The 26,919-nt window shown below is 44.9% G+C and overlaps 1 protein-coding gene across 1 annotated transcript; it reads left to right on the top strand.

Annotated features, from left to right (window-relative positions):
- The first annotated feature begins 349 nt into the window (after nt 1-349).
- Nucleotides 350-24,645, top strand: LOC147890902 (putative copper-transporting ATPase HMA5). The gene is made up of 7 exons (XM_087389595.1): nt 350-574; nt 881-1,236; nt 1,673-3,055; nt 3,354-3,608; nt 3,745-3,867; nt 3,974-4,456; nt 23,925-24,645. Exons 2-7 carry the CDS (start codon nt 910-912, stop codon nt 24,384-24,386), a joined length of 3,033 nt encoding a protein of 1,010 aa, XP_087245721.1. The 5' UTR covers nt 350-574; nt 881-909; the 3' UTR covers nt 24,387-24,645.
- The last annotated feature ends 2,274 nt before the right edge of the window (nt 24,646-26,919 follow it).

Below are 26,919 nucleotides of genomic sequence, written 5' to 3'. Positions count from 1 at the left end.
GGCCCTGTAGGTCCACCAAGGGAATTGAGGAGAGACGGGTCATCGCTACATGGTTGTTGATGGCTCACTGTCTGGTGATCGAAGGCAGATGTTGCAAGATATAGGGTGCTGTGATTGGAAGGAAGCTGGAGATGTGATGGTGGCGAGGGAGGTGATGATGAAAGATGCAGGGAGTGATGGTGGTGGTGGTGGTGGTGGTGGTGGTGGTGGAGAGTAAAGGGAGCAGGTAGAGATGTGGGAGAACTTTTTTGGGGGGCAAAAAACTAAAGTGGAGAAGCCACTCACTCTTTCTTGCTTTGCTTTAGTTGTTATATATATTTTGTTAGAAATGAGGTGTGTTTTGCCACCTTTGAGATGAACACCATGTTTTTCATTGGTTTTCTTTTCCTTTCCTTTCATCTTCCTCCTCCTCCTTCTTCTCCGTCTCCTCGCTTTTCATTCCATCTCCTTCTCAAACTCGCATTCCCATTTGTGAATTTGTAGCTGCAGTCTCACCTCGAGATCACATTTGCAGCAGCAGCACAACAACATGGGAGCTCAGCAGCAGCTCCAACACACAATGCGCGACCTGTGAGTCTCACCAAGTTTTTGGTCTTGCAATTGCATGAATTCCTCGAGATATCAGCTGCATCTGCTGCTTGCAGCTCCACACAGCAGTAGCTCATATCTGCAGCAGCATACACAGTTCGCAAAACACATGCACGCATCTGCACTGTGACTCTCACACTGTGCGAAGTGTATGTTTGCAAACTGTGTGAATGTCACAGTGCGATTTGTGTTAACAAAGTGGGAGAGCAGCAGCAGCAACACAAAGCGCGCACTGTGTGAATCTCACGACGTTTTTGCGCCTTGCCATTGCATGAATTACTCGAGATATCAGCCTGTCTCTGCTGCTTCTTGCTCCAAACCATGGCCAGCCGCATCATCGACGTCGAAATTCTCGAGCGTGCCGAGAGCCTCACCCGTCTCTCCACCGATGACTCTCAGCTCGTTCTTGTCCCTCGACCCCGCTACCCTTCCATGACCCGATATCCGCCGCTGCCTTTTATAAGACCTGACAAAGATCCGTCCGCAGCAGAGCTCCGTAAAGTTACCTTCAACGTCACCGGAATGGAGTGCGCAGCCTGCGCCAGCTCCGTCGAGAAGGCCGTCAAGCGGCTGCATGGCATCGAAGACGCAAGCGTTTCAGTTCTCCAACACAATGCGCAAGTTGTCTACCGGCCTGCTTTTGTGGACGTAAGATCGTTCTCCCAGACCTCTTGTTCCTCGCAATTCCTTAGCCGTAAATTACTTCTCCATTTCATGTGACAGTCCATGTTCTTCAATTGATTGGTTATGTAACAGCTAGCGATAAAGTACGCCATTCTGCAAGCGCAATGCTTCTGCGTCTGTTTCAAGAATACCTGTAGAAGTTCAGATTAATTTGGCATTACCTATCTCAATTGCGAATCCACATGTTAACATAGGTCCGCCTTTCTGGATTAGTGTTGACGACAATCCCATAAACCGTATACATCATTGGGAAGATTCCTTGTAGGACTTCAAATCGTTTCAAGGCAGCGGCACCTCCACTTACGGCAAACAAAGCTCACAGTGCGATAGGCGATAGCTTGCAGTTCTTTTCCGTCGATTTTAATTGTCCTTAACGTACAAATCTTCAAAAACTTTGCAGGAACGTACCATTCATGAGGCCATCGAAGACGCTGGCTTTGCAGCCATAATCGTCGACGACGATACAAATCAGTGCTCCAGTACAACATGCCGTTTGCGCATCAGAGGTATGACATGTACAGCGTGCTCAACGTCCATTGAATCTGCACTAGAAAAGACTCATGGTGTAAAGAAAGCGGTCGTTGCCTTGGCAACAGAGGAGGCTGAAGTCCAGTATGATCCTAGGCTAGTCAACTACAGGCAGATCATGAGCGTGGTAGCTGACATCGGCTTTGAAGCTGACTTGATCAGCGCAGGTCATGAAAGTAACAGGGTACATTTACAATTAGAGGGCGTGCGTTCAGATGAGAACATGAATGTCGTCATATTGTCGCTCCAAGTGTTGCCAGGAGTTAAATGTGTAGAGACGGATCTCCATGAACAGAGGCTAGCCGTGTCGTATGACCCTGATGAGACAGGTCCACGATGTTTTATAGAGGCAATTGGCCAGGCAGGTTTCAAGGCAAGCTTGCATATTCCCGCAGATTTAGGAGCCCCGGACAAAAGAAAAGAAATGCATGAGTATAAGCAACTTTTTCTATGGAGCTGCATTTTTACAGTGCCCGTTTTTCTTCTCTCTATGGTTTTCATGTACATTCCTGTGTTGAAAGACCATCTGGAGATGACAGTAGTGAATATGTTGTCAGTAGGAACGATTTTACGTTGGGCATTTTGCACTCCGGTCCAATTCATATTTGGCAGGCGCTTTTATGTTGGCGCATGCAAAGCCCTCAGGCACGGCTCCACGAACATGGATGTGTTAATAGCTCTTGGTACAAATGCAGCCTATTTTTACTCAGCGTATACGGCAGTGCGTGCGGCAACTTCCAAAACTTTCAAGGAAACTGACTTTTTTGAGACCAGTGCCATGCTCATCTCCTTCATTCTCCTCGGAAAATTCCTGGAAGTGTTAGCAAAAGGGAAAACATCTGAGGCTATTGCTAAACTAATGGAACTCGCACCTAACACTGCTATTCTGGTAAATCTAACTGAAAATGGAGATGTCATTTCAGAGCGTGAGATTAGTACTCAGCTCATACAGCGAAAAGACATCATCAGGATTCTTCCTGGTAGAAAAGCACCAACAGATGGCGTAGTTGTTTGGGGTCAGAGCTACGTTAACGAGAGCATGATCACAGGTGAAGCCTGTCCTGTGCCGAAGAAGTTGGGTGACAAAATTATTGGTGGGACCTTGAATGAAAGTGGAGTTCTACATGTCCAAGCAACACATGTGGGCTCTGAAACAGCTCTGTCACAGATTGTACGTCTGGTAAAAGCCGCTCAGATGGCAAAAGCACCGGTACAAAAATATGCAGATCGAATCTCACAGTACTTCGTGCCATTCGTAAGTTCCTTTGCTGTGCTTTGATTCGGGGGGGGAGAGAGAGAGAGAGAGGCGATGTCTCTGGTTTAATTAAAACTACTAAAACCCTTGATAAATTTCCCTCAATTTTAAAATTGAATATTTATAGAACTGGAAGACCCTCCACAATTTTCGCCCAAGTATTTTCAGCTCAAACATTTGAAGTAGAGGCAACAAGCGCTCTGTAAGCTCATTAATATATTCTGTTTCCTTCTTAAGTCTTCGTAATTTGTGTGGATTCGTCTGTAAGAAATTTTCTACAATTTGGGTTTTTTTGCAGGTGGTATTGGCAGCCTTGATTACATGGTTGGCATGGTTCATTGCAGGGATATGTGATTCATACCCGAAGTCCTGGGTTCCTCCTTCTATGGATAAATTTGAGCTTGCTCTACAGTTTGGCATTTCAGTCTTAGTGATCGCTTGCCCATGTGCTCTGGGTTTAGCTACCCCGACTGCTGTGATGGTGGCCACTGGGAAAGGAGCCTCACAGGGAATCCTAATCAAGGGTGGCCAAGCACTGGAAAGCACACATAAGGTACTCTGTTTAACTTTGGTAATTCCCTGCACTGACTAATACGTCATTGTCAGCAATAAAGGAGGGAATGATGGAATAATATCTACCCTTTCCTGTCTGTACAGCTCTGATGCCGTTTGTGTTATGTAAAGTGCAGGTTCAGTGTATCGTGTTTGATAAAACAGGCACACTCACGATTGGAAGACCAGCAGTTGTTGGTACAAAATTATTCAAAGACTTGTCACTTCCAAGTTTTTATAGCTTAGTTGCTGCTCTTGAGGTGAAGTAGTTGTGTTTGATTTTGTACTTCTTGGAATAACTTTCACTTTCATTATTTTGTTAGTGGCTCGCAAAACCATGGTTTAAGAATATACAGCTACTGGCAGGTAAATAGTGAGCATCCATTGGCCAGGGCAGTAGTTGAATATGCCAGAATGCTACAAAGAGAAGCTCCAGATTTAAATTGGAATCACAAGGTCCAGAACTTTGAGGTCATTGTTGGCCAGGGTGTGCATGCAAATATACAAGAAAAGGAGGTTCTTATAGGTAACCGAAAGTTAATGGAAGATTCAAGCGTGACCATTTCAGAGGAAGTATGTCAGCAGTTACAAGAAACTGAAAATCTGGCCCACACTGGCATCTTGGTCTCTATCGATAGAGAGGTCATTGGAATCATTGCTATATCAGATCCAGTGAAACCAGAAGCAGCCGCTGTGATTTCGATATTGCAGTCTCTCGGAATACAGAGCATTATGGTAACTGGAGATAACTGGGGCACAGCAAAGGCTGTAGCACAGGAGGTTGGAATAGTTAATGTTCTGGCTGAAGCAGAACCCAGCACAAAAGCTGAAAAGGTTAAGGACATACAGGTGGTTACAATGCTCCTCTCTTCCCACCCTGAGTTTGCTTTGAAGAGAAAGAACTTCTATGTTATTGTTTTAAAATGCAGTGTCCTAGAGAACTCTTTCTCAAAGTAGCTGTATTTTCGGTTGAGATTCTGATGCTCCAAAACAATTATAAAGTTTGATTAGGCTTCTGGTACCCTGATTAAATGAAGGTCAAACCTAAAAGGGGAGAGTAACATCACTTACTCCACAAAGGGTGAGACAAAAAGGGAGAAGGGACTTAATTCATCCACTTTACAAATCCTGTTGTCCCCTCTTGCAGCATGACTACTGCTGCAAATAAATCAACCCAGGGTTCACATGAGAGGTTTTATCTAATCTAGCCCATTGTCTCCTCGAGGCATATGTTGGACTAAGCTGATTCCCATAGTGTTTGTGAAGATCACATTTCCCCAAAAACGTACATGATATGCTTCCTTAGGAATGCTTTCGTGCCCCTAAAATGTCCGTTAGTCCCCTCAGGTTCTTGCAGCCCGGGAGGCAGTTTCAAATTTTTTGAGCATAGCGTCAAAGCTGCATATATAATGTGGCTCCCCAACATGGTATTGGAGCCTAATTCCTGAAACCTCTTGTACAGTCTACAGCGATGCTGAACAAAGGAGTTCCTCCTGAATTGAGAAAGCTCAGTCATTCTATTAAGTGCCGAATCCACACCAACTCAAAAGGTTCATCCTTAGATGCCAGCTGGTTGCCGATACCCAACTTCGGGGTGTTTGGAAAGCTCGATGGTCCAACTATTCTCGTTGAAGGTCCGAAGTCACATGGTTGTCAGAGGAGTTTAGCAAATTATCACCGGAATAGAGCTGAGACACGAAGACATCAAGAATGCCACTGGAGTAATGATCACTGCAGCAGATCTGGTTGTAGTGCAAGATTGGGTAATGCAAGATGTAGAGACCTTGGCGACATAGTTGCCAAGGAACCCAGTTCCGTAGTTGTGGAACGCTGGAACGGTGTTCCCTTCAGAAATGGTTATGGAACGCCTATGGAACGTTAGACTTCTGGAATGGCTACGGAACGCTGGAGAACACCTATGGAACGTCTAAGGAACGTTCCCTATACCGTTCCCCAACCTAAGTCTTGTCTATCATTAGGACTTTGTTTATGTCCAAAGTTTCTCACTCCAAATTTGGAGTCCCGATTCATCTATCATCGGGATTTTGTACATCTAAAAAGCAATTGAGCAGATAGTTTTTTAACGAGTATAGTGATGTGGCATTCCCTTCCTATTCCCGTCCCCTAGAATTTTGGCGTTCCCGTTCCCTAGGGGGTTGACGTTCCATTGGTGTGCACGTTCCCTAGTAACTATGCTTGGCGATCGTCATCAATACTAATGTGAAAGCTGTCCTCCCTCACATTCAATTGGCCAAAATGGCCGAACCATGGAAGGCGCCCAAGGAGATGTTCAACAAAGCAAGCATACTCGACCTTGAGACCGGTCTTTACAACATGAAGATGGATGAGGTAGATTTGGTGCAGGACTGCATCACGAAGATGAAAGTAGTCAGAGAGCAGCACCTGGTCAGAAATCACAATTGTCCCAGATTGCCAAATAGTGTTGGACACGCCTTTCCGAAGGTCCGTGACAGCCATGGCTGCACGACAAAGTCAGCACCAATTACTTTCGAAGAATTGGCATCTTTGCAGGAGGAAGCTTGGGAGAAGAAACATGGCAAATCTAGAGACAAGGCCTTCCTCGAAAAAGGGATCGGCAAATGGAAACCTGGCAAGAGCAAGCCAGATCAGTGTTTAAGGTCTTAAAAGACCAGATCTGATAGAGGCACAAAGTTTGAGCTTCAACGTGGGCACATAAGGACACTTCGCTAGAGACTATTGAAGCAAGAAGGGGGTCCACAACGAAGCAGCTTCAAGAAATCCAAGTTGAATCCAACGAAGGCAGAAATAGCGAATGTTGCACGTACGATCTATTTGTTGCCTAGGTGACTGAAAGATGTTTGGCACTCCTGGCAAATCCGATGATGAAGATTGGTACATAGACAGTGGTGCATTGAAGCACACGTGAAAGACCCGAGAGTGGTCCCATGCACTCTCCAAAGTAGGGTCTGGATCTAGCATCACAGTGGGAGACAACTGAAGCTTACCATCAAGGGAATTGGAATGGTGTCATTCAAGACCACCATTGGAGAGGAGAAAGTACCTTTACGTTCCAGATGTTTGCTCTCCATAAGCTAGCTTGCAGAAATTGGATGTGTGGTCTTCTATTCGGTCCAAGGCCACATGTGCAATAATTACCAAAAGAATAGAGGATGAAGGTGTTGGAAATAGGAGGATAGAATCTCTCACACCTCTCACTCCGATTGCAGCTCATACAACACTCAGTAAACTAGATAGATGATCACACTCATACACAACCTTTCACAAGAGAGATAGAGACAAAACTCAGGTATGTATTCGTCCACAAAATGTGGGACGACAAAGCTCAGAACTGAGCACAAAAGACAGCAAAGGTTGCTGACACAAACTGAGCACTCTCCTCTCCTAGCACGCTGCCTGGATGCAAGGCTTCAGGTGTAGGCTTGATGAAGAGTGAGGGGGATTGGGGGGGCTATTCCAATCCTGGGCAGAAAAATCCGACCAGCAGGGGGTCAGCCCCCTGCTGTAATCCCGACCTGTAGGGCTCCACCGACCAGCCTTGGTTGGCCCTCTTTCTGGTGGACCTGGCCGACCTAGGTGGGCTTGGGCCAGGCCTATATAAAGACCCATGTGCAGTGCACATGGGCTGCTGATGCAGTCCACAAACGCAGCAACCTGCTGCTCCAGGAGGTGCCCTCCATGCTGCGCCCTCATGCTGCTGTTGCGTGGGTTCCAGGCCAGGTAGGTCTTCTGATTTCCCCCCCCCCCCTCAGCCCCCTATAGTTTCTTGCCCCCTTGTCCGCTCAAATCGGGGGCTCACACGTGGGGACAGTGACATTCTAACACCCCCTCTCAATGACACAACTGTGGGCCGATCCCCATGCGTCGAATGAGGTGTTCCATCTGCTTCCTGGGGAGCACCTTCGTGAAGACATCCGAGATGTCATCATCAATCGGCAGTTCATCAACTCTATGACACCTTTGTCGATGAATTCTTGAACAAAGTGGTAGTGGACCTCGATGTGCTTTGTTCGTGCGTAAAACACAGGGTTGTTGGCAATTGCTATGCAACTCTGGACGTCGCAAACTCCATTCTACTGAAATGTGCGAGCTATAGTGAGTTGCCGCATGATCCCGTGCTGCTTGCAAAATCCATTGAACTCGGTAGAAGTGAACTCCCCCCCTCTGTTCAATGCATGTATGATGCAACAGCTATGATGCATGAAATGGTAGTGACGCGTGATGTGAGAGCGACGGTTTCCTCAAGGTCAATGCCTTGTTGTTGAGCATGGCCCTTGGCAACCAGACGGGCTTTGTAGCGCCATCATCTTTCCAATTCAATTCGTAAACCCACTTAGTGCCAATGGCACGCTTACCGGGAGGCAAGTCACACAAACTCCCATGTGCCATTTTGGTGAATTATGGCATAAGAGTTCGTCATTGCAGGCTGTGGCAAGCAAAGCAACATCCAAAAAATTGCCATGCATCTGGTGCTCCTCTAGTGTGGGCAGCCAATGGTTCAGCCTGCTTGCTGTCCCTAAGAGTATCCAAAAGCCACCTAGGGACTGTTCTCTGCTGTCTAATAACACCCCTTTCCTGTGGAACTGCCTATTCAATGGCATGATCATCAAGCTGTGGCAAATCAGACTGAAAATGGCCATCATGAGGAGTCGAATCCTGCACTTGCTGATTTAGAATCTGTGTTAGATTGAGAGAGGGGCAGCAAGGAATCAAAGAATAAGTGGTCATGAATGTGCTTCGGCTTAACATGGAACAACGGGTTCTTCGTGATCCCTACATAACTCTAATTGTGCAATAGATCTCCACAGCTTCATCACTTTCGATACCTTGCATATCTTCCAAGATGAAATTGATCCACAAAGACTCACATGGTGCCATATATCTTGATTGATACTCTGCTTCAGTTGAAGACAGAGACACATTGAGTTTGCTTCTCGTTGAGCCATGAGATGGTGCCAGCTCCCAAAACAAAGCAATATCCTAAAGTGGATCGCCGCGTGACATTAGGGGAGAATTGGGGTCTCAAAAGGGCCTCATAAGAAATGGATTAGTGAAGGATTAGTTTTCATAATCCAATCCTATGTGGAGGGGTCATAATGGAGGCTAAGGTGGTTTTGGTAGACCATACATGGTTTTGGAAATAATTATGATGGAGTAGCAAAAAGTCATATTAGAATAGATACAACGTGGCAGAGAAGAGTTACATAGTTGGCTCAATGGCCTAGTGGTTAGAGTGGGGGTCCCATTGTCAAGTGGTCAGAGGTTCAATCCCTGCTAGTAGCCAAAATGCGCATTTACTTTTTGGTGGGCATGTCCCCCTTCCCCAAATGGTGCCCAAATTTCGGGTGTACACGTGGCAAGCGCACGTGTCTTCTCTCTCCTCTGCACATCCCGAGCCGCCTTTTTTGACTTCTATGGGGTGCCTTTAATGCATCCCCTCTCCCACCTTTTCAAATTTGGGACACATGGCAGCACATGGTGCTTCCTCCCAAACATGGTGGTTTTTGTCCCAAAATCCATGTATTGTCTCCCCTTTTTCAAACTAAAATCATCTTTTTCAAATCAAAACCACCTATGGACCTAGCATAGTAAATGCAAGATGCCACCTCAACATGCCATTGCCCCACACTTCAGAGCACTTTCATTGGTACACCTCAAATCACTTTCTAATCCCTTGAAATTAGGAAACACTAATTCGAGGCCCTTTTGAGGCCCCATTTCTCCCCTAATGCCATGTCTCCGGCCGAGTCTGAATTATAATACCTGTGGACATCGTTCAATAAGTGATTTTATATTCGGCGGTACCCTAAGCACACGAAGGCAAGCCTTCTATGTATCTTCTTCGGTGCTGATGCAAACTAACAGAGCAGCCCTATGACGAATGCGATGTCGGTTCAAGTATTTGCCAAAGATAGTACACTCCTCAACCAATTGTCGATATATATCGAGTTTAGTCTGTTGGCTGAGTAGCATCTTCATTGCTCAACTTCACTACGACCTCCATTAGAGTAACTTTTGCATTGCATTTCTCCATCTGAAATCGCTTCAGTATCTCTAGGCAATATTTCACTTGGGAGATGAACATGTTGCCTTGCTTATATCGGATTCTATGCCAAGAAAGTAATGAAGCAAACTGAGGTTGGTCATATCAAACTCTATCTTTAGCAGAGTCTTCACAGCTTCAATCTTATCTTCGTGATCCCTAGTTATGATTAGACCATCCACGTACACGCCGACTGTCAATTTCATGTCCCCTCTAAACGGAGGTACAGGTTTGCATTGATGAACTTCAAATCAGTCCGCTTCTTTTGTAGTCATCGATCCTCTAGTACCATGCTCGTGGAGCTTGTTTCAGCCCATTAAATGCCTTCTGGAATTCGCACACCTTATTACCCAGGATCCGAAATTTGGGTGGCCATTGCAATCATAGTCCAGATCGTCTCCAGTGAAATCATGGAGCAAATGTCTCTTCATTGTCAAGACCTTCGGTCTATGCAAACCCTTTGGCCACCAAATGCACTTTATACTCTTCAATATCCTATCAAACTTGTATTGGGCCTTGTATATCCACTGAGTATCCAATTCATCCCTATGACTTTTTGTCGTGCTAGTCTTGAAACCAGATCTGAACTCTGATTCCTCTCAATGGATTTCATGTCAATTTCTAATGTGGATTACCAATCCGAATTGTCCTCTGCTTCTTTAAAGGATCTCGGCCCTTTGACAATTCAGACTGTAGTTCACTATTGGTAGTTTTAAAAGTCGAATTGACCTTCCTATCCCCTTAGAACTAATCTCTGGGATGTCGGCATTCCTAGAATCTTCCAGTGTCGTCTACACCAAAACGGTCTCCGAATCTCCTTGCTAGTACTTCCCTCTTCTTGGATTCCCGATCCGAGTCTAACTCTACATCATTTGATCCAAGGTTTGGGTTCGTACTAGAACCGAATTCGGTTCTCATCATCGAAGTGTGATCTCAGGGATACTTGGCTTTCCTCTTGCTGTCTCTTGAAAGACCACATCCCGGCCGACCACCAACTTCCACGTTCCCAGATTGTACAGCATATAGGCTTTGGATTCTTCAATGAAAAAGTTATTCCCTGCAATGCTCAGTCCCATCTGAACATTCCCACAATTCCTTCATTTTGCCATCCCGTTTTGTTGGGATGTCCTTGCCATCGCCAGCTGCCTCTTGATCCCATGGCGCTTGTAGTAGTTGTCAAATTCGGTTGACGTGAATTCACCCCTCTTGTTTGTGCAAAGCATCTTTAACTTCTTCCCAGTCTCACATTCTAACCTCCGTCCCTTGAATTTGTGAAAGGCTTAAGATTTATTGGAGAAAGTATAGATCCATGTCATTCAACCAAAATTGTCGATGGCGTGGGAGAGTACATTGCTCTAGCGGGTGACTCCATAGGCATCAACCCAAATTCATGGCCACCATCAAAAACAAATCCCGATGTTGCTTGCCTTCCATAAAGTCGGGTAGACTTAGCTCATGCATCACTTCAGATCTTCGCATGGCTTCTAGGATGGAATATCTAGTGTGACTGAATCTCTCGCCACAACTTTGAAGCATCTGTCACCATCAATGTAGAGACCTTCTGTTAGAATGTCAGTGTCCCCACCTGTGAGCCGCCGATTCGAGGGGACAAGGGAGCAGGAGACTATAGGGGGCTGAGGGGGGAGGGGGTTCAGAAGACCTACCTGGCCTGGAACCCACGCAACAGCAGCATGATGGTGCAGCATGGAGGGCGCCTTCTGGAGCAGGAGGTTGCTTCGTTTGTGCTGCATCAGCAGCCTATGTGCACTACACATGGGCCTTTATATAGGCCTGCTGGCCCAAGCCCACCTGGGTCGGCCAGGTCAGCCAGAAAGAGGGCCGACCAAGGCTGGTCGGTGGAGCCCTACAGGTCGGGATTACAGCAGGGGGCCGGACCCCCTGCTAGTTGGTTTTTTCTGCCCAGGATTGGAATAGCCCCCCCAATCCCCCTCACTCTTCATCAAGACTACACCTAAAGCCTTGCATCCATGCAGCGTGCTAGGAGAGGAGAGTGCTCAGTTTGTGTCAGCAACCTTTGCTGTCTTTTGTGCTCAGTTCTGAGCCTTGTCATCCCACATTCCGTGGACGAATACATACCTGAGTTTTGTCTCTCTCTCTCTCTCTCTTGTAAAAGGTTTTGTGTATGAGTGTGATCATCTATCTAGTTTACTGAGTGTTGTATGAGCTGCGATTGGAGTGAAAGGTGTGAGAGATTCTATCCTCCTATTTCCAACATGGTATGAAAGCAGGGTTTCCAGCTCTAGAAGGGAGTTCCTCAGCAAGAAGGCGACTCCAATCGACATTCAGGTTTGCTGTGTGGTCAAGTTCTCTACTGCAAGTTCATTTTCAGTTTGCCGTTTGCTATTACAGCAAAGATGGAAGAGAAGGAACCATCTATAGCCTCTTCATACCATGCTTGTCCTTGCTCCTTTTCTTATCTTCCTTCTTTATTCATCCCTAACTTTGGAGAGTCTGGGAAGCTGGATGGGACGAACTATCCCATATGGAAAGTGAAGATCTGGAGCCATCTCGTGGCTCGGAAGTTGTGGAAGCTCGTGAAGGGTGTTGCCTGAGGATGTTCTAGACAAGAAAGAAAGAATTTGATTCCAGCAGATGTAGACGATCTCGCAGCATGGGAAGAAAGAGATGCCCAAGCCCTAGCCATGCTGATAGGGATGACGGCAGATGCAGTAATTTTCCACATTCAGATGGCGGAGACGTCTGTAGAGGCGTGGGCCATCCTGAAGGATCTATACAAAACAAATAACACGTCTCGGATCCTCACCCTCCAGCATCAGTTATATAATATGGATATGAGTGAGGGAGACGATGTTCATGACCATCCGACGAAAGTCAAGGTGGTGAGGGATCAGCTCAGGGATCAGCTCGTAGTAGTTGGTCAAAAGGTAGACTCAAGTCATCTAGCTTTGCTAACACTTCACAAGCTACCTCGCAGTTTCAAGAGTTTCATGACGACAGTCACTGCAGGACAGAGGACCAAGCCTCTCACCTTCGAAGAGCTTGGCCCTTTACTATTGTAGGAAGACGCTCAGGAAAAACTATTCAATCAATCGGACGCTTGGCAAGGGACAAGCTAGGCAAATGCAAGTTCGAAGATTCCAAAGAAGAACAAGACCGAGGATGTAGAGAAAAAGAGGCAGATGAAATGCTTCTACTGTGAAAAGCTTGGTCATTCAGCTAAGAAATGCTGCAAGAAGAAGGCAGACCTTAAGCGAAAGGAGGAGTCCAAAGCCAAGGAGCAGCCAAAGACTGAATCGGGCAACGTCACTACCAGCACTCTCTTTATCATTACCGAGTATTGCTCAATGAGCGAAGGAAGACACGTTGGTACGTGGACAGTGGAGCCACAAAGCACATGTTCAACAAGGAGTGGTTCAAGACCATGGAAGGTACACATCCTGACTCCAAGGTCACTGTGGGGGATAATCGGACATGCCCTGTGAAGCATGTTGGTAGTATCCCATTCATCACGACTGCAAGAAACGAGGAGTTGATTTCCGATGTACTCTACTGACTTTTTGCAAGAATCTTTTATGTGGCAGCCAGATGGACAAACACAACATGTCGGCCCTATTTGACGACAGCAAAGTCATTGTCACATCCAAGGCAAATGGAAAGGTGGTGGCTCGTGGCGTCGAGGAGGATGGGCTATATCGGCTCAACAATTTGTTGGTGCACGGGGACCATGGCAGATCCAAATTATGGCATGAGCGGTTTGGTCACGTCAATTATGGCACTCTCGCCGAGATGCAAAAGTCCCAAATGGTGGATGGACATCCACTGATTGCAAGCAATGATCGTGTTTCAGGGCTTGCTTGGAGGGCAAGCAACACAGGGACAAGTTCCCACAGGAGGCCTCATCACGGGCCAAGAAGCCTCTCGAGTTGGTTCATGCCGACATTTGCGGCCCAATGTTAACAAATTCATTCGCTGGTTCCATTCTCTTTTATTTGTGGATGATTTCAGTCGAATGACTTGGATATACTGTCTGGCCAAGAAATCTCAGGCTTATGAGAAATTCAAAGAATGGAAGGCCCAGGTAGAAAAGGAGATCAAGGAGGTAGTCAGAGCCTTCCACATCACTTGAAGATTGTAAGCCGGTTTCGACACCTTTGGAGCCTGGCTTCCGTTTCTTCTCCAAAAATGGAGTGATTCATTTAATTGCCACCCTTTACCACCAGCCTGTTGGCTGCCTTATCTATTTATGTCACACTAGGCCTGATCTGCCATATGCAGTTTCTCAGTTAAGCAGGTTCATGCACAAGCACAGTACACATGAAACAGGTCTTTTGATACTCGAAAGGCACGTAGTATTTGGGACTGTTATGTGATGATAAGTCTTCACTGGTTATGCATGCTTTTACAGGCATTGACTGGGCTGGTTGTTAAGACACGGGGGTGTCTCGCAGTGGCAATTGTTTCATGCTTGGCTCTTCATTCATTTCTTGTTAAGCAAGAAGCAGTCTACAGTTGCTACTTCTAGTTGTGAAGCTGAGTACAGGGCAGCCTTTACAGCTACTGTGAAGTGTGTCTGGCTCCGTAAGCTATGTGCAGATCTTGATGTCTATCCGACTTTACCAGTCCTCATCTACCTTGATAGCTAGAGTGCTTTGGCAGTTGCATGTAATCCTATCTTTCATGCATGTACCATGTACATAGAGGTTCATTATCACTATGTTGGAGAGCGATTGTCAGCTATGTTCCAACAAAGGATAACTTAGCAGATCTCTTCACACATGGCTCTACTATCACAAGTTCGAAACTTTTTGGCAAACGTTGCACTTCGTACCTTTTGTTACGTGATTCTGCTTTCCTTGTACTATCATAGGTTGCTATATCCATCATGGATGAACAAGTGCAACCATGATTTAGTTTCCAAGTATCCCTGAGATGTATCCAAGATATTTCAGCCATATCATGGAGGGGGGTTGGTTACTCCTTTAGCCCTGGTATGGCCTTGTAGGCTAGTTAGGACATTTAGTCCACTAGGGACACCTAGTGGTTACTCCTAGTTAGTTTTCTTGGGACATTTAGTCCTAAGTTGGTTGGGCCATATGTTGGCCATTATTGTACTTTCTCGTATCCATTTGCAAAGTACACTCCATTGCATTCTCAGCTTGTTGTCTTTCCATTGCATCCAACACCCCCAAATGAGGAGGATGAAGAGGCAAGCTGTCATATACTCTATCTCTAGTTTACGAAGCTCTATTCCAACGTGGATACAAATCACGGGCGATGGCATTCGATTGTTCCACCCAGCCAAACTCTCATGGATAGCAGATCGTCAGATATTCATTCTTTCCTTCGTTATTTTTTCATGCTTATCCATGAGACCCTCATTTTCCTAGATAGTTCTCCTTGCCAAATGTCAACATTTTAGCCTCTCCACTTGGTGCACCTTTTTACCCCTCTCTTGGGGCACATTAAAAACCACTTGCCCCTTGGCATTATTGCACATTTAGGTGCACCTAGGCCTTAGCACTCAGAACTACCTAGTCAATGCCATTCCACCCTCACCTAGGACCTTGGCAGTTACTTCTCTTGACCATTTCAATTACGCACATTAACTATTACAAAAGTTGGTCATCTAAGAGAAAATGCCCACCGATCTATCCGAGGTCATGCTATCTCGGCTAGAGCATAACATTCCTTCCCTCTTCAAGCATCAGCGTCCTCGATGATGAAATCTGGGAACACTCTCCGTAACTGGTATACGGATTCCCAGGTAGCTTCTGATAGAGGCTGACCATGCCATGCAACCAACACCGTGGGTATCTTCCGATTTCGTATCTGCGTTGTTCCTCGGTCTAGGATTCTTGTTGGCTGGCGCCTTGCAATATCCTCTATCTCCTGAAACAAAACCACACCTTCGATTAGTGAGTCACCTGTATGCAAAAATTTCTTTAAGCGCGAAACATGAAAAACCGGGTGCACCTTACACCCCTGTGGCAATTCTAATTTATAGGCTACACTGCCTATTCTCTTTAGAATTAACCACGGCCCACAGTATCGAGGTGATAACTTAGCACACTCTCCTGAAGTCAACGACTTCGAGTGCGAAGGAACTCTGAGAAAAACTTTTTCTCCTTCTTTAAATACTCTTATAGACCGATTTTCATCCGCATACACCTTGGCTCTATCCATAGCCTGACGGATATTAGCTCTCGCAAGTGCTAGCATCTCCCGCATCTGAACTACAAAGTTCGCGGCACTAGGCACTTTCTGAGGTACTCCAACTATAGTCGGATTGGCTGGTCTATAACCATAGTTCAGCTCAAACGGACTGAACCCGGTAGAGGAATGTTTCCTATCATTGTAGGCAAACTCCAACAATGGCAACCACTTGTCCCATGTATGTTGCCTCAATGACACATATGCCCTCAGCATATCCTCTAAAGTCCGTCTGACCATCCGTTTGATCCCCACTACTCATTCCCAACTCAGTCCTCAGTGTCTCAAATACCGCTCTCCAAAAATGACCGGTAAATCTGACATCTCTGTCTGACACTATGGATCTAGGCAATCCATGCAGACGAAATATATGTTTAATAAACAAATCCACCACTTGCGGGGCACTAACAGACTCTCTAGTCGGAATGAAGTAAGCCATCTTGGTTAGACGATCAACCACCACAAGGATAGAATTATATCCTCCTTGTGTTGCAGGTAGCCCTACAATAAAGTCCATGGAAATGCTCTCCCACTTACTTAGTGGTATTTCCAAGGGCTGTAAAAGTCCGGGTGGCTTCACCCGCTCGGCCTTACTTACCTGACACGAGAAACACCGTGTCACATATTCATGAATATGCTTTTTCATCTTTGGCCAAAAGAAATCTCGCTTCACGAGATCATATGTCTTCTCGACTCCTGGATGTCCCGCACACGGGCTATCATGGCATTGTCGAATGACTCTCTGCCTGAGATCATTCTGACCAGGTACTACAATCTTGCCATTTCTAACTAGCATACCATCCCTTATGGTATATCTTGCATAAGTTTGGCCTTTTCTGGATGCCAGGTCATCCTTTTCATTTTCCTCGGGTTTTAACACATGAGCTTTAGGCCATAAGCTCTGGACAAACTCGTCCACCTTTTGAGTTTCTCTTATCTTGGTCATTAGAGCACTCTCTAATACCGTGAAACTCAGATTGTGCATAATGCGAGACAACGCATCAGCCACCTTATTGTCTTTTCCTCTTCGGTACCGAATCGTTAGATTAAACTCCTGCATGAGCTCTGCCCACCTAGCTTGGCGGCCCCTCAAGTCAGGCTGTTTACAAAAATGTTTCAGAGTATCATGATCTACATCCACATAAAACTCTGAACCATACAAATAATGCCTCCATGTTTTCAAAGCATGGATAACAGCATACAACTCTAATTCATGAGTTGGCCAATTCCTTTGAGAGGGAGAAAGCTTCTTGCTTTCAAAGGCTACTGGCCTTCCCTCTTGAAGGAGAACTGCTCCTACCGCAATGCCACTTGCATCGGTTTCTAGGAACAACGGTTTCTGGGGATCAACTATTTTTAACACCGGTCCTGAGACCACAGCTTGTTTTATGGTGTTAAAACTTTCCTGTTGATTCTGTCCCCAAATAAAAGGTACTTTATCTGAGGTCAGATCAGTCAATGGCGATACTATTCCGGAATATCCTTTGATATGCCTTCTATAAAACTGGACAAATCCCAAGAATGATCGCAACGCGGTCAGACTTTGAGGGATTGGCCAAGTTAGTATCGCAGCCACTTTCTTCGGATCCATTTCTACCCCCTGTGGAGTAATTATGAACCCTAAATATTCAAGCCTAACCATACATAGTATAGTTTTCTTTTTATTTACATAGAGACTGGCTTTCCTCAAAGTACTGAACACTACTCTTAAGTGTTCACGATGCTCAGTAATACTTTTACTGAATATCAGGATATCGTCAATGAAATGTACTACGAACTTTCCGATATATGGACGTAGTAAATCGTTCATAAGCATGACGAAGGTCGCTGGAGCATTGGTAAGTCCGAAGGAGGGCATTACCAAAAACTCATAATGACCAAACCTACTTCTGAAAGCGGTTTTATGCACATCCTCGGCTCTAATCCGGATTTGATGGTAGCCACACTTAAGATCTATCTTACTGAAAATCACGGCTCCATGTAATGCATCTAGCAAATCATCAATCCGAGCCATTGGATACCTGTGCTTAACAGTGATATTATTCACTGCTCTGTAATCTATACAGAGGCGAAACGTATCATCCTTTTTCTTCTTTAATATCACTGGCGAAGCAAAAGGTGAGAAACTTGGTTGAATCTGTCCCAACTTGAGGTATTCTTCCAGTTGTCTACGCACCTCCGCCTCTTCAGCAAAACTCATTCTATAGGGAGGTCTATTTACAGGTTTTGCCCTCGGGATCAGTTCAATCTTATGCTGAACTTTCCGCTCTGGAGGTAACCCATAAGGTAGTTCATCCCTAAAACATTCAGAGAACTCCTCTGTTATAAGATTAGCCAGCTTGGCCATCTCACCAATTTGCGTAACATCAGTGCTAGCCGAAGAATCATCCACCGGCTCTACCGATGCTGTGCAAAGGAATAAAAACTCTACTTGAACTTTTCTGATTTCCATCACGGAAACCAACGGTCCCTGAGGTATATCTTTTTCACCTCGTAAGACATAAGGCACATCATTCATCTTGAATTGATATACGTGCTTTTTCCAATCAATGGCTGGATTCTTCCTAGAATGCCACGCCATACCCAGGGCTATATCTGCATGAGCAAGCTTGGTCATTTCAAAATCAAGCTTCTCAGCATAGTCCTGAATCCGAAGTTCCAACTGGGTAACCCTTTGGTCCCATACTTCAGTTGAACTTTCATCTGCCATCCTGACTGTATACGCATAGTCAGATGGACTTGTCTTTAATTTCAGCCTCTTCACGAGCTTGGAGTTAATCACATTGTGAGTTGACGCCGAGTCAAATAACACAATGACATCATGACTGGCCACTTGCCCTTTCATTTTAATTAACTCCGTATCATTAAAGGCCGTATACCCCGTTGCTGCGGGCTTAGATAGGATGTTATCAGGTGCGCTCGTCACTAACTTAGCAACAGATACACATAACAAACAAGGTACTAACCTCTGAGAAGGTCCCGCCAGTTGCATCTGCATATGTTCCGTATTGGGACTCTCCTGCATTTCTACGTCGCATTCAGATATTATCATATTAGCCGTGCGACGGTCTTTATTCAGTGGACAATCCTTCCACTGATGTCGCTGAAGGCAGCCGAAGCACAATCCTTCTTTTCTAGCTTTCTCTTTTTGTTCAGGGGTCAACGAGGACTTTGACCAAGCCCGGGGTGCCATTGGAGTTATTTTCCTTTTCACCCCAACGGTGGTACTTGTTTTTACTGGTCCTTCAACCGGCTTCACCTGCTTGGTTTGGCCACTTGGCTGCGAGAGACTTGTCTTTGAAACCCATTTCCTCGGAAATCCCCCTTTTTTCACGTACTCATACTGAGTCTCTGCCTGCACAAATCCACCAGATCTGCCTCTGGCATCCTCATAGTTCAGGGCTACTGCTATAGATTCATCTAATGTAGTCACATATTTAGCCCAAACTTCCATTTTGATTTTGTCGTTCAGTCCATAGATATAGTCTTTTAACTGAACCGACATAGGGAGAGGGTCTGTTATTTTCATGACACATTCCCTGAATTTGTCAGTCTACTCTGCCACTGACAGACTCCTCTGACGAAGATTTCTATAAGCATCCCAAGCTCGGGATTCTTCATCAGGTGGGAGAAAGTGTTTCTTGAATTCAGCTTTAAACCCTTCCCAGGTGGTTGGAGCAACTTGATCCTTCTGTTGCTTTATCCACCATCTGTCCGCTGCCTCAATAAACAGGTGTGTGGCCTCGCAGATTTTCTTTAGATCGGATCTAATTTCACAAATGGCGAAGGCTTCTTCCCACTTGTGTAACCAAACCTCGATCACATCAGAGCTGCGCTCGGTCATCCGACCAGCGTACTTCTCCGGTCTATAATTAGCGATATTAGGCACTTTGACCCTTGCGCGCTCTAATGAATGGATACTGGGCTCTGGCTCTGCTGGAGCTTTGCCCTTATCAATTCTAGACGGTCTAGCTGACAAGGCTTGCACCATCTCCCTGATCTCATTTTGACTAGCATTCACTTGAAGCTGCTGGTTCATAATCTGCTGTAAAGCATCTTCTAATATCGAAATCCTACCAATCAAAGTAGGTGCTGCTTGATGTGACATCTATTGTGTAGACTGTACTCTAGACTCACTAGGATTCACCCTAGAATTCTGCCCTTCTGCCTCCATAGTTCCACAATGGAAGATGGGGTTTTTTTTTTTTTTTCTTCAGTCTTTTCTAAAACCCAAACAACCAATATATACACCCTTCACTTCTGTTCTGCTTTCCTGGTTTTTTTTTTTTCTCTACAGTGCAGAAATAACAGGACCATATGAAAAACAAAAAAAAAACTGTATGGAAAGAAAGGGCTCCCTGATTTCTCCTCGAAACGTCAATTGATCTCCCTTGTTAAAGATACCAAGCGCCCAATGGCTGGAAAGAAATAGCGATAAAATTGCGAAAGTCCACTCAATGACTCAGCATCATTGCTACCACCGATGGACAGCCTGTCATCACTCGCCTGTGACTTTCTGGAACTATAACGCCAATTAGACACGAAGACTTGGCAGACAATGGCGACGGCGATTCTTCCTACGTTGGTCCTTGTTGCACCGTCAATCGACAAGAATATCTAATCTCTTCTTCGTTGACGGTAATTAAACGTAAGGTTCCCGTCACCACCACGCCACCTCGTCACGTACAGATAATTCAATTAACCGCCTTTGGGCTCAATTTTCAATTGTGTTCCGCATACTCTGTGAAGATCACGATGATCATTATAGAGCCCGTCGACCCCAGCCGCTGATATCTCCGCCGCCTGCTGTCCGTCCACCTAGTCCCTTCACGCACAGCCTTCGTAGGCCACGGTGGCCATTTTCCCATTCAGCACGTCAGCTTTCCATCGATCTCTTCGTCAACGCCTCACCTAGCTCGTCGCTCTTCCCATGATCTCTTCCTTGCCTTGAGCTCTGATACCAACTATCATATACTCTATCTCTAGTTTACGAAGCTCTATTCCAACGTGGATACAAATCACGGGCGATGGCATTCGATTGTTCCACCCAGCCAAACTCTCATGGATAGCAGATCGTCAGATATTCATTCTTTCCTTCGTTATTTTTTCATGCTTATCCATGAGACCCTCATTTCCCTAGATAGTTCTCCTTGCCAAATGTCAACATTTTAGCCTCTCCACTTGGTGCACCTTTTTACCCCTCTCTTGGGGCACATTAAAAACCACTTGCCCCTTGGCATTATTGCACATTTAGGTGCACCTAGGCCTTAGCACTCAGAACTACCTAGTCAATGCCATTCCACCCTCACCTAGGACCTTGGTAGTTACTTCTCTTGACCATTTCAATTACGCACATTAACTATTACAAAAGTTGGTCATCTAAGAGAAAATGCCCACCGATCTATCCGAGGTCATGCTATCTCGGCTAGAGCATAACACAAGCCATGAGTCGTAGGGAGGTGCACATGATTTCCATGATAATAGGGAGACCTTGCACCAAAGACAAACATGGTTTTTCCTTTCCTTTCGACCTAAGTGCAGTGATGCATGACTGCAAATGCCTTTGTTGTATAGTGGTTCAAGATCATCCCATCTCTGGATGAAGCCCAACAAGAATTAAAATCATCTTTGTGGAGGGTAGGGATGCCTTTCCTTTCCCCATAGAATGATGTTGAGGGGAATTGTCATTTTGGAATGCAAAAGAGCTAAATCCAATTTAGGAGTATGCTTGATGGTGCAAAAACTCAGACCATGAGGAGAACATGAATAATTTTACTGTTCAACGTTTGTAGACAGTGATAGGTCCCAACCTTTATATATGCAAAAACCTTGCAAACAGCACAACTTCCTAGCTTTATTCGGTCGGTAAGATGCCTTGTCAGCATGCCTAGATTCAGGTCTCCACTCTTTTGCTAGGAAGTGTTTATTTGCATTTTATATGTGATCCATAGACACAATCTTTAAGATATGACCACCTGAGAGTTTTTCGAAAATATAGTATGGATTTCAAGGGGATGACCATGAAGTTCTGTCCTACATACTGAAGCCAGATGATGGCCTTTATGCATATAAAATTGGTCACAAGAGGCCTGGAAATGCTCCTTAGGTTGGTTGGACATGGGCAATTTTTGTACTCTCATATTGAATATTTTGCAAACTTCCGCACCAACAAAGACCCAAAATAGATCCTATACTTTTGGAGCTTTGCAGTAAACAAGTTTATGTACATGCTCTCTAGAATGGAGTGAAATGAGATGGAAAAACAGGTTAAAGAATTATTGCCTTTCTACCAAGGCGCCTGTCCCATACGTACTGCGGATGTACCTGCTCTGGAAGCTTAGAGCTTTGACTTGAACCTTCTCCACCAGCACCATAGGTTTGACCATCTGTTGTGAAATTATCTTGGTAAAAAGTTGTGAAACCATGAAGGCCTTACGCTGCTTTGGAGTACAAGCTGCCATTTTGTGCAACCAAGGGTTCACAGACCAAGAAGAATCTTCTTCTTTTTTTTTTTTTTTGGGGGGGGGGGGGGGGGGGGGAGGAGGTCCACCTTGGCTCTTCTTTCTCTGGAAGTCTAATCGCAGGGAAAGTCATGCAAGAAATGGAAGGACTCCCAATAGACAAGGCAGGATTCCTGCTAAGCCCTTAAGTTGGGTCAAATAAATCCACGATTTAAATAAAAACTGTAACTTGGCAAGCTCCAGTCACCTGGATCTCATTCTAGGGTACACCATTCTGAGAGATGACATTAGACAGCAGTTTAGAATAATGCTCAGTATTCCGTCCAACCATATGACTGCAACCCTCATCAAGATGTGTTATGCCGTGTGGTTGCCAAAAGGACCTGGGTAATACTCTCTGACCCTGTATCCGGTAGGCTGGGGAGATCTCATCAATCTGAAACGCATGTCCTCCCTCTATCAACCAAGCCACCATCCCCCAGGTGTAGTCTCTATGAAGACTCTGCATACGTGTCATAATCCTGAGGGCTCCCATCCAGATCCTTGCTGTGCTATGACAGCTCCACAGGCAATGCGGGATAGTCTCCATGGCACCATCGGAGCAACAATGGCACTACCCGTTCACTCGCATCTGCTCCAACCACGGTCTGATGGGCAAGCCTCCATGGGCTGGCCAGCCAGAAGAAGTAAGAGATCTTCCTCGGCTGCAAGCTGGACCACAACCATGTCCAGAACCTGGAGCGCACATCATGGGGCACTCTCTGGGTCACCCAATGTCTCTCCCTCAAAGGGGTCCACCTCGACGAGTCCATCTGAAGCATCCTGCCAATCCGTGTGGTGTAGGAAAATAAGGGCACCTCATCCACCTACTTAGCTAGACCCAACCATGATTTAGGCACAAGATGCCAAGAAGGATATCACCATGGCTGATGTAAACGTTTAGCTTTAGGTTGTGGATTGTGCTCTCTAGGAAAGTCTCTGTGTAATCTACAAAGTTCATTCACTTTCCTAATCCAGTCTTGGGTGCCCTAAGAAAATGTTCAAAAGACTATGCTACAAGGGGAAAGGGGAACCTAACATTATCAAAATGTTTTTCTCAACCTTTGCAGATCATACTGTGATGAGTAGAATGCTGAATCCTATCGATCCAAAGATGAGACCAACTATTAAACAATACCGATCGAAATTAATCATACACTTTCTGAATGTCAAATAGAATGCCCATACCTTGTGGACTGCGTTAAATCCAAGGTGCTCCAGAAAATATATAAGTCTCCTGATTCAAGTCTGGAAGCGAAGAATGAAGTATATACCTATGGCTTTCCCTAGGACCCAAAGAGGGTGATCGGCCACCACTGGCGTATGGAGGTAATCTTGTGCAATGTGCTCACCAAAAGTATCGGGAAAAATGAAGGGAAAATTTTAATCCTCCTACCACGTTCAGAGGCAGGGCCATGGGAAATTGAAATGAGAGAGAGAGAGAGAACACTGGCATAAAAACCCCATTTTGGGTTATCACATTGCCGTCAATTTTTGGAGCTTTAGGCACGTATCCAGATTTTAAAATGAATTCCAGTATGCTGATCTAATGCTGAAGATGTTCTTGTTTCCTGTCTTGCAGAGGACAGGGAAAACTGTAGGTATGGTGGGGGATGGAATCAACGATTCCCATGCTCTGGTAGCTGCAGATGTTGGTATGGCAATTGGTGCTGGCACAGATGTAGCTATTGAAGCGGCAGACATAGTACTGATGCGAAGCAACCTTGAAGATGTCATTACAGCTATACATTTGTCGAAAAAGACTTTTGCTCGGATCAAAATTAATTACATTTGGGCGATGGCTTACAATATTCTTGGACTGCCCTTAGCTGCAGGAGTCTTATTCCCTTTCACTGGGCTACGTCTGCCTCCTTGGGTAGCTGGAGCAGCCATGGCTTTATCTTCTGTGAGTGTGGTGTGCTCCTCGTTACTTCTAAGAAATTACAAGAGGCCTAGGAAACTTGACTTGCTTCTACAGAAGCTGATCGCACATCAGAGTGATGACGAGATCAGAGATGATGCGTTGATGCAAAGCAAGGTTTAGGGTAGCAAGGCCAATATAATACGTTCAACATCTCTCGGGCTAACATTGCAAGAATATGAACACCTTTATAGATAATAATCTCCACAATCAGTCTTTGTTCTGGCGACAGCGTAACTGGAGGGAAAAAAAGGAGGAAAGCCAAAAGGTGCAGATTATCACAGTACTTTGCTGCCCGCACCTATCCAAGGGCCATCAAATTAAAAATACAAGTGATGTTTTGTATTTTGTATGATAGATACTACACCCGGACAACTGGTTGCCAGCACTTTGCTTCTCAACTAATTCCTCCATGAATTTTAGCAGCTCTCCTTCCCATCTACCCAATCTTAACTCAATTAAGAAATTCAATTAATTTCTTAGGTGTTAAGGTGGAGTACCCCAATTAAGCTAAGGTCAAAGGGATAGCTTGAAAATTTCACAACACATCTATCTCTAGCGCTCTTCATTTCATCATTAGTAGTTTCTTGGAGGTGTGCTCAACATCCCCAATTCCCCCCATGGGCATCGGGGATGTATCTCCATGATTGAATTCAGTTTTGTTTGGGCTCATATGCTTTTATTGATTTCAACAGACATTCATAAATCTGTATTTCTTTCTCTCTAGTTTACTCTTCTTCCATAAGTAGCCTTAGTACTCATTCATCAGTTTTTACCAAGATGAATGGGGACATCAACACACGACATCCATTAGTCATTCATGAGTTTTTACCACTATGCTACATGAAGATGCTAATGTCTGATGGAGCTAATGCAACCACCATTGGTGAAGGTCCTTGTGAAGCCCTTCGTGCATTGTGGTTAGTCTCTACGAGTGCTTAAAAGATCCTTGAAAGGTCCTATTTGGATGGAGTTGTAGTTTGCTTGAGCTCTGCCACCATTATGGCCCTTCCTCTACACACTAGAGTGATGACATTGAACATTGTCTCATCATGCACTTGGGTAATTTATTTGGACGGAGACACAATCCTACATCATCACCCTTCCAACATTATGGTGAACTCCTTTATCATCTTAGATGATGCTTGGAATTAGTTCAAATGAAATGGAGCCCCCCTAGAACTCTACATGGTATACGATGGAGTTCCCCTATAACTCTAAAGCATGGCAAATCCAATGAGTTCCATTGGAACTCTAGAGCTGGATGAATCATTGACATTTGTGTTAAGATACAAATTGCACCATAGACTACTAAGGTCTAGACATGACTTTAAAAGTGGGCATGGCAAAACCCTAACCGAAACCCTAAGGGGTGTAATTATATGCAATGCCATTTGTCTTCATTTTTCAATAGAGTTGTACATTGCAGGTTTAGATGGTGTCTCTCTCCCTATCTATTTTTTGTCACATGGTATTAGACCCCAGGTAGCAATGGGGTATATACTCTTGTTGAATTCTAAAAGGTATTATGGAAGGTGTTGAGACTGTGTATGTCTACGTTCCATATGAGGCTCATTTTTCAATCCATCCTCACACTTTTTCCTACACAAGGCATTCCATGTATAGCACCTACATCTCCACCCTTCTTATCGAGTATTCTAACTCACTCATACCTCCCCAACCTTCTCTCTTATGAGTTGGATGGTGGTGAGCTATGTTGAGATACTCCACCTCCATTTTTAATGTTATCTTGAGCTTGCAAGGCTTGTACTTCCAAGTTGTAAAGGTTGTAACTGACTTTTGGTTCAAGAAGCTATTGAGATCGATTTAGTTGTCAAGTGTTTATGCTCATGTTGAGCCTTGTAAGACTTTTGTAAGAGAAGGGAGAAGAAGAAAAGTCTCTTTAAGCCTTGAAACTTTGTAGGTAATGCTCTTGATGTAAATCTCACCCATAAAGAAGATCAAGGAAAAAGGAGCTCTAGTGTTTTGATCAGTTTGTCCCTGCAATTTTTGCACTTTGTCTTCTTTTTAGCAAGCCTTGCACCTTGGTCTTATTCGTTGCTTACTAAAGTCCTCTTGAGCATAGTCTTCTTGAGCACCCTTCTTACTATCTACAAGCCCTTGCACCTTAATCTTCTTCCTTGTGCATGTCAGTCTTCTTTCTTACAAGCTTTGCTTGTAACCCTTTTGGGACTCTTGGGCTTCTTTCTTGCTACTTTGCTCCTTGGATCTCTTGGGATACTCCTTGCTACTTTGTTCCTTGTATCATCATTGATGTGGCTACACACTCAAAGCTCTAAGACTTGCCAACAAGATCTTTCGCTAGCCTTGAAATCATGCCACTGATTTGCATCTACTACTCTGTCACTTACCCACCTTATTCAAGCTTTGGTTGAAGTAAAGATGCAGGAAGGATGCATTGTTTGTCAGGATAAGAAAGTTTGCATCAATGAAACTATGATTGAGAAGGTGCTCACCATCCTTGGAGGTAATGCGTAGGTTGGTTGCTTCGAGCATGAATGGAAGAAATAGGACCTTTTTAGGAAATTCCTCCATGCACACATCAATAATTCTAGTGGACTCAAGACTTTCAGATTGCTAGGAGAATTCATTATATTTTAAAGGAAATAAGGCATTTGTTTCCATATACTCAAAG

Source organism: Dipteris shenzhenensis, chromosome 18 (genome assembly GCF_047967505.1).
Source record: "Dipteris shenzhenensis isolate YYH24624 ecotype China chromosome 18, Dip_SZ_1.0, whole genome shotgun sequence".
NCBI classification, from domain to species: domain Eukaryota; kingdom Viridiplantae; phylum Streptophyta; class Polypodiopsida; order Gleicheniales; family Dipteridaceae; genus Dipteris; species Dipteris shenzhenensis.
The sequence above is the reverse complement of the archived record's forward strand: the minus strand, read 5'-3'. Positions and strand labels throughout refer to the sequence as shown.